Genomic DNA, 8,592 nt, shown 5'->3' on the forward strand with positions numbered 1-8,592 from the left:
TTATTCGCGCGGGGCTAGCTTAAACCTTTTAAACTGTTTAGTTTTTAAATTTTAAATTCTATTTATATTTTAAATTGGGGTTTTTAGATTTTAAATATTTTAATTTCTCGGCCAATTGTGTAATAAGTTTCTTAATTTAGTTTTTAAATTGTATATTGTGTATGTTTTTTAGCCTGGCTGTACACCGCCCTGAGTCCTTCGGGAGAAGGGCGGTCTAGAAATTCAATAAATAATAATAATAATAATAATAATAATAATAATAATAATAATAATAATAATAATAATAATAATAATAATAAAAGGAGGCATGGGAAGGAAGGTAAGTAGAACAGTGCACATTGGAGGGGGGATCAGCTGCGGCGCGGGATCCTCGGAGCCTTTTTTTTTTTACTTTTTTAAATGCATTTTTTACTACCTATTCGAGGGGAATAGGTAGCAAAAAAATGCTTTTCAGAAGTACAAAAAGGCTCTGACAATCGCGCAGCACAGCTGTGATCATCGAAGCCATTTTTTTTACTTGTAAAGCATTTTTTTACTACCTTTTCGCCCAAATTAAAATGCTTTTAAAAGTAACAAAGAAAGGCTCTGGTGATCATGCAGCTCAGCTGTAATCGACAGAGCCTTTTTTTAAACCTTTTAAAAGCATTGTTTACAACCTATTCCTACGATTCGGGCAGGAAATTGTTTACAACCTATTCCTACCATTCGGGCTCGAGTGAGCTGGAAAGAAGCAGCAAGCGGGCAAGCAGATGACTCAGCAATTGAATGAGCATAGGCGGGGGGCAGGGATTTTGCTACCGGTTCTCCGAACCACTTGCTGCCATTGCTACCAGATCAGCCAATCCAGTCTCAGCCGGGAGCATTTCACCCCTGTTCCAGACGTATCTCTCTCAAGGCTGTCTCCCAGGGTTACCCACAGCGGTCATAGGGGTGTGATCTCTACAACCCACAAAATTGCTCCAATAGTGATTGTGACTGATGACATACCCTGGGGGGGAGGGGGAAACAGGGTCAAGCCAGAGCCACATGCAGACACGAAGCTCCTAATAAATAACTGGATTTCTTTTGAAGCTTAGCTTGAGGCTCATGATTTCATTAGGGAATCCGTTGGAACCCTGACAATTGGATTATCTGAACTTCTTCCTTTTCCTGCAGATAAAGATTTGGACACTCTGTCTCAGTCTAGAACAACAACAAAGGTTTGGCGGCAACCGCACAAGACATCCCTACTGAGAAGATTATGTACTATGCAAAGAAAAAAGATGTGTTTATCTACAAATGAAGCAGAGGGATATTGAAGCATAGAGAAAATACATATCTGGGGCATCTATCAATTTGGAGAATCTGAAGTTTAGAAGTGGATTAATGACTGGCAGTATAAAATTATAATAAATTCAGTAGGAAGGAGATGTAGTTTGACAGTAAGCTGGCATCATGTACTAAATATACATTATATACATTATATAATTATTATCACAGCTATGGCATAATACTTGCTGTAGCTATAGCCTAGTATATCTAGATGGTAGATTGTGAAAAATTGGATACAAGAGTCACTGTGAGTTGAGCAGCCATGTAAATTTGTTTAACAAATGAATAATAGGATGTGGGTTGTTTTTTTGTTTTTCCCCAAAATCAAAGTTTAAAGTGAGAGAAAGCTCAGAACACATGAGAAAACACATGAGCTTGAATATATCAACATCTCCAGTCATAATTTAAAGGAGGGTTATTCACCTGGTCCTCAATGTGTAAAGTGATTTGATTGCATAAAATACAGATCTATGCTTTTCAAGGAATTAAAAATTAAATTCTCATCCTGGAGATTGAAGCTAGAATGCAGAAAAATACAACAATGTTCTCTTCCCTACATACATTCCCTACATAATTGCTTTTTTTTTTTTTTTGAGGTTTGCTCAATACTCAAAGAGCTAAATTAATGGAAAAAGATTCTCAGGCAATGACTATGCAAGTACCTTTATTGTAGCCAAAAATAAAATCGTATAACAAAAATTATTTTCTTATTGCAATGCATAAATATCACAGATATACCTCACAAATTCTGCACAAATTCCACCAATATTTCAGGCCTAGAAAATAAAAGTTTTTTTGCAGCACAACCTCTATAGTGACATGAGAATTCAGTCAGACCAGGAAAATACCTTACTATCTTCATTACTTAAAATAAATTTAAAAACTTTTAAAGCAGTCACATTATTCTGCTTAATAGAGCTGATCTATATTTTCTAAAAGCACTTTGGTTTCCATTGATGAGATACTTTGTGCCATGATGACAAGGTGATGGACTTTGAGTTGTTTGACCTCATCCCATTTCAACAGATAATAAGGGGCGTGCATAAGAGCACAAAAGTGCCTACCGTTCCTGTCCTATTGTTCCCTTCATTATATCAAATTAATATAGTTGATGCATATTTTTTACATATATATATAAGAATATATATATATTCTTCAAGATATGTTGTTTTATTTATGACAATGTTTGTGTATACTGTTGTGACAAAATGAAATAAAAAAAAGAATCTGCATTAGTTACTGGGAATAATTTTTCAGGAGTTAAAAATTATCTCTTCATGAGCAAATGCTTGCTGTTCAGTTCAGGTCTGAACAGGATGATAAAGCATTTGGGGGCAAAGATACAACCCAACAAGCCAGCACTGGAAGATAAGATGGAGAAGATCTCCACAGCCACCATATATTTCCCTTTGGTACTCAGGTAGCTGGGGACAAAAGATAACCAAACACTGCAGAAGACAAACATACTGAAGGTGATGAATTTGGCCTCATTAAAGCTATCAGGTAATTTCCTGGCCAGAAAAGCTGCAGAGAAGCTGATAATGGCCAAAAAGCCCATAAAACCCAAGACACAGTAAAACATGGTCACCGATCCTTCATTGCATTCTAGTACGATTTCCTGAGAGACTGAATGTTTATCAAAATCTGGGTATGGTGGGGATATCATTAACCATGAGGCACAAATAGTGACTTGAATAAGAGAGCAGGAAAGTACGATGGAGCTCACCATTCTTTTCCCCACCCAATTCCTCATTTTGGACCCAGGTTTGGTGGCCATGAATGCTAGGACAACCACAATGGTTTTGGCCAATAAACAGGAAACTGCCACTGAGAAGATGATGCCAAAAGCTGGTTGGCGAAGAAGACACACAACTTCATTTGGTCTCCCAATAAATAACAAAATAGAAAGGAAAGAGAGCAGAAGGGAGATGAGGATAATGTAGGTGAGATTTCTGTTGTTGGCGTTGACAATGGGAGTATCCCGGTGTTGAATGAAGATCCTGAGCATACAAGATGTGATGACAGCAAAAGAAAGAGCACAAACAGCCAGACTGATTCCCAGAGCATCATCATATGATAAGAAAGTTATGACTTTATGAATGCAGGCATCTCTGTTGCGGGTTGGATATTTATCTTCAGGACACGAAGAACAGTCAGCTGTATCTAAAACCAACCAGCAGAAATCAATTTATAATCAGTTCCATTAATTGATGCATTCACAAAACATGATCTGAAATACCAACATGAAAACAAAGCAAAAGAAACAAATTAATTAATACAAAGCAATTCAAGTAGGCCTATATTGGGATCTGCTGTGATATGGGAAATTAAACTATTAGTTTACCAATAATCCCTGGAATTATCTGGGAGGAATAAAAATAGCCATGCTAACTTATTTCATTGTCGCGAACTGTACGCAACCACACATGGAGGTAGTTCAATTGGCAAGGGATCTCTAACAATAAAACACTCTGATTCAAAGACATTTTGGCTAGGGATGATTGAAAATGTCTGTATGTTAGAAAGCTCTGCAGCTGATATTTTACAGTGAAGATTGGATACAAGCTTATTTGTTTAATATTAAAAGACTGTTGATTTTACTCCTATTTAGTCTAGTGCAGAGCTGTTAAACTCAATTTCATTAAGGGCCACATCAGGGCTGTGGTTGATATTGGGGGGCCAGACAGGCATGGCCGACTGGATGGGCGTGGCCAAATGGGTGGGCATGGCCAGCTTGATGTGACTCCCCAAACTGCTGGCATGTTTCCTCTTTGAATTGGGTAGATTGGGCCAAAGCCACACTGGCCCAATGTTTTCTCTTTGTATTGGGTAGACTTGGCTGAAATGACACAGCCCGGCCCCTTACATTTTCCAGGATGGATTTGTGGGCTGGATCTGATCACATCTGACCTTTGGGCCTTGTGATTGACACCCCCATCTAGTGCTTAAAATTTCTTGCCAGGAGTGTGGGAAATGTGCAATTCATTCCTCCCTTTAGAGAGAGAAAAGATTTGGGTGACTTTAGGGCACTCACTCTTTCTCAGCCAAGAAAAAGGTATTGGCAATTCACTTCACATATATTGCAAAAAAATATATGCATCTCTTTATGTAGTCAGCAGGAATAAAGGTGGATTAGAATTATGTTGTTATTAGGAACATACTCCGTGCTGGTCAAGGAAGAATTTAGCTATTGAGGCTTCAACAAATAACTCAAAACTGTTATATATTTTATCTTCCATTCTCTCCTTGTATATAGTTCATCAACACTTTCCCCCACAAATCCCAAGTGCTTATATCTGAATGAAGTGTATCCTTCTCAACTAATGAGCCAAGGTGGCTCAGTGGTTAGAGTGCAGTACTGCAGGATATTTCTGTTGACTGCCGGCTGCCTGCAATTTGGCAGTTCAAATCTCATCAGGCTCAAGTTTGACTCAGCTTTCCATCCTTCCGAGGTGAGTAAAATGAGGACCCAAATTGTTGGGGGCAATATGCTGATTCTGTAAACCGCTTAGAGAGGGCGGTAAAGCACTGTAAAGTGGTATATAAGTCTAAGTGCGATTGCTAATGCAGCTTTAATAATTTGATAAGTGAGAGAACTGCATACTTGCCCATCAGTTCACATGCTGATTCACTCCCATTATTATTATTATTTAAAAAATCCCCTCTGTACATGATATTTCTTACCCTCTTCAGCTGAAATCTTCCCTTCTGGACATGGAAGGCAATCATAACAACAAAATGGCTTCCCTTCCTTCTTGGTCTTCCTATAGCCTTTCTGGCAATGATCATTACACAAAGAAATGGGGTATGTCTATTCCAAAAAAAAAACAATTTTAACATTGAGATGGATAGATAGAGATTTACTTTATACTGAAGAAATGATATTTTAGATGGAATAAATGACAACTGCTGATAACATTTACTAGTTTAATACTCAAAGAATACTAAGTTGGCAATTGGCTATTAGAATCCCCAATATGATCCAGTTCTACAGAGGAAATATTGAATCTGTCATCTGCATTTCTATAACAGTTTGGTTGGTTCTGCAGGATTCTATTCTATTCTATTCTATTCTATTCTATTCTATTCTATTCTATTCTATTCTATTCTATTCTATTCTATTATTCTGTTCTGTTCTGTTCTGTTCTGTTCTGTTCTGTTCTGTTCCGTTCTATTCTATTCTATTACTGGAACAATTTTAGGTTTACAATAAACATTTGATCAAGTGATATATTTGCAGCTTTTGTCTTGAACAGATGTCTCTCAATGTAGATAATCATTGTTTAAAAGTACTATTCAGTCTTTCCACAACAAATCTACTAAAAAGAGGTTTTTTTTAAAAGTATGTTTGCTATGAAGATGTTCAAAGATTGGGCACTGCAATATTCAAAACTCAGCTTACTTCATGATATATTTTAAAATAAGTGAAAATATACAACAGAGTTTTATCATCAACACGTGTGAAGTATTTTAAGGTAGAAATCCATGACTCTAACCTGATTAAAGCCTTCTGGCCATGTGATGAGTTCCAAATGAATATTGAAGACTTTCTCTGGAGGAGAAAAAGGATCTATTCTTCCCACTTTTACCTTTGAGAATGAACGGTTTGGATAAGTGATCCAGTTTAGAACATCAAGTCCGCCAATAAACTCTCCATGTCTGTCGAAGGAGATCTTTTCACCCACACTGTTGTTGAAGGAGACACTTCTCAGAAAAGAGTGAAGCTAAATTGGAGAGAGAAAGAAATCATAAAGAGAGGGGAAAATATTGTATTTCTGCTAACGTTCAATTTGATAAGGAAGAAATGATGACATTGCTCCATCCTATTTGATCACTAGTTGCTTAAACAACAACTGCAGAACAGTTTCCATTTCAGCTGGAATGAGTTGTGTTTCTTCAAACATGGGAGGATAAGAACACAGTGTACATTTTTGCCTGGGTGTGAACTCAATCTTCTGATTGATCTTTCAATGACATTTTTCCTCCATGGATGGTTTTCACTTTTTGTTCTGTACATCTATATCCCTTCCAACTCTATTATTCTACGACCTATGATTTCACATATAAGCAGTACACTGGGAATTTATAAATATATTAGAGATTTTCTTGCCGTTCTCTGCTCCAGACATTACCTGCTGTGATTGTCGGTCCTGAAACTTCTGCTTCTCCAAATCCATCCAATTTCTTCTTTTAGATTTAGAGGAATGCATTGACTGCAAGGCATGTGCTACAGCATAGACAGCATTGTACATATTGTAGCTATGGCCTCTCATGCTAATTTCAAAAATGGAAGTAGGGAGAGTCTCCAGTTTCTCCTCTCCAGTACATATGTTCTCAGGCCTTTGATTTTTTTTTTTTAGAGTTGGGCAATGAGCAATCAAACACCTGCTCCCAAAAGTCTCTGATAAAGCCATCATCTGGTTCTGTGGTTGGATTTCTGCTCAGAAGAAATTTCTGGAATCCAAAAACCTCTTTTGAGTTAACAGAGAAGGATAAAGCACCATGAATTAAATCTACATCCCAAAGTCTAAAATAGGGGATTGATGCAAAATCCATTTCTGCTGGCATTATCCAGATGTTTTTCTTTGATCCTGAATAGTCTACTTCTAAAAAACGGAGAAGCGTTCTGAAAAGTAACATGGTCTGAAGTTCACCAAACACAAGTGTCACATTGACTGTACCCTTCAGGACAATTTTGTATATTTCAAATCCTTTATCCATCACGTCCATAAAATCAATGTAAAAAGCTACATTTGGGAACCATGCCTTAAAATCAAAGCAGATTCCATGCTGAGAGAACTTGGGGACTACATCCCGTACAAACTTCTCTCCTGATTCATCTTTCACAGAAAGAAGTCCAATCCAGGTCCACCTGAAATGTAATAGCAACAGAAGGATGCCTTGGTGTTGTAAGGCCTCATTGGGGAACATCTGCTGTAAAAACATTTCCTGGGTTTCTTTATTCATTACTGGAGCAGAGCCATATGTGAGCTAGAAAATTTTGTAAAGAAAAAACAAACCGAAACAAAAGAAACATGGTTAGTATGTTCTGTCTTGAATAGAATAGAACAGAACAGAACAGAACAGAACAGAACAGAACAGAATAGAATAGAATAACAGAGTTAGGAGGGACCTTGGAGGTCTTCTAGTCCAACCGCCTTTTTAGGCAGGAAACCCTACACCACTTCAGACAAATGGTTATTCAACATCTTCTTTACGAGACTTCCGGTTTGGCGCCGTAGGTGATGGCGGTGATCTTTACGATCACCAACCTCTGGATTATGTGGAATCGCTAGGACAGCTTAAATCTGCTGTCCAGCGGTTCGGAAAACCCCTTCTTCAGGAGAAGGAGAAGGTGGTGAGCTGAGGGCAGAGGTTGAATTTCCCTAAAGCCCCTGAGAAAAAAGGGGTTTGAAGGGTTAAGTTCCCTCCAGTAACCCGAAGTGCTCCAGATCCGAGGATTCTTCTGCTTTGGCGGAACCAATCACCACGACCAAACGCCGAGATTTATTTTGGACAATAAAGGATTATACCGGACAGAACGAAAGTGGGAGAACTTTATGCAAGTAGCCAAGCCGATTCCCCGATACTTTGTAACAAGCTTGAAAACAGTAAAAAAATGGAGGCGAATTGTTAACAAGTTAACGAGTGGAAAGCGAAAGCGATACTTTCAGCGTTCCTCTGCAGTTACTTGCTGCTTTTACTCTTTAACTCTTTGCTGCCTGCTGATAGAATCTAGGGGAGATTTTTAAATACTGCTTTAAAAGACTGTGTTTTTTAGAGGTTAAGAAGATTTAAAGTGAATATTAAGTTGGAAATAAATAAATATATAATTTTATAGAAGATGGCAGCCAAACAATTAAAGTCTACTGTAACAAAGAGCTCTGGAACTTTATCAGCTGGTGCCTCTCCAGCTCATACAGCAGAGACTAGAACATTGAATTTAGAGGCGTTACAAGAGAACTTAAAAGGCTTTATAGAAGAAAAATTTAAAGTAATAACTGATGAGATGTCTGAAATGAAAGAGCAGATATCAGAAATTCAAGTGGGAAATAAAGAAGTTAAAGAAGGATTTGTAATGGCAGTACGAAGTTTGGCAACGAATGTGATTTTATTGGAGGAGGAGGTTGAAGAAATTAAGCAACATAATTTAAAATTAGAAAATAAAATGGATGAATTTCAAAGTAAAATGGAAAAAACAGAGGATGAAATAGTTTTGATACAATATAGAAATATGGAATTTGCTCTTAGAATTCGAGGTTTGAAAGAAAATAAGGAAGA

At 37.5% G+C, this 8,592-nt stretch overlaps 1 protein-coding gene across 1 annotated transcript; it reads right to left on the minus strand.

The window, feature by feature from the left end:
• Window positions 1-2,578: 2,578 nt before the first annotated feature.
• On the minus strand, window positions 2,579-6,584 carry LOC131197961 (vomeronasal type-2 receptor 26-like). Its single transcript, XM_058182467.1, has 4 exons — window positions 6,444-6,584; window positions 5,901-6,035; window positions 4,996-5,122; window positions 2,579-3,474 (listed from the first exon to the last, which is right to left on the minus strand). Exons 1-4 carry the CDS (start codon window positions 6,582-6,584, stop codon window positions 2,579-2,581), a joined length of 1,299 nt encoding a protein of 432 aa, XP_058038450.1.
• Between the last annotated feature and the right edge of the window lie 2,008 nt (window positions 6,585-8,592).

Source organism: Ahaetulla prasina, chromosome 4 (assembly GCF_028640845.1).
Source record: "Ahaetulla prasina isolate Xishuangbanna chromosome 4, ASM2864084v1, whole genome shotgun sequence".
NCBI classification, from domain to species: Eukaryota; Metazoa; Chordata; class Lepidosauria; order Squamata; family Colubridae; genus Ahaetulla; species Ahaetulla prasina.

Excerpts from the sequence above, each read along its gene's own strand:
- LOC131197961 (XM_058182467.1), bottom strand. The coding sequence starts at position 6,584 with ATGAGAGGCCATAGCTACAATATGTACAATGCTGTCTATGCTGTAGCA. Across the intron at positions 6,036-6,443 it reads AGGACCGACAATCACAGCAG|CTTCACTCTTTTCTGAGAAG; the intron begins GTAATGTCTGGA and ends TCTCCAATTTAG. Across the intron at positions 3,475-4,995 it reads GAAGATTTCAGCTGAAGAGG|ATACAGCTGACTGTTCTTCG; the intron begins GTAAGAAATATC and ends GGTTGGTTTTAG.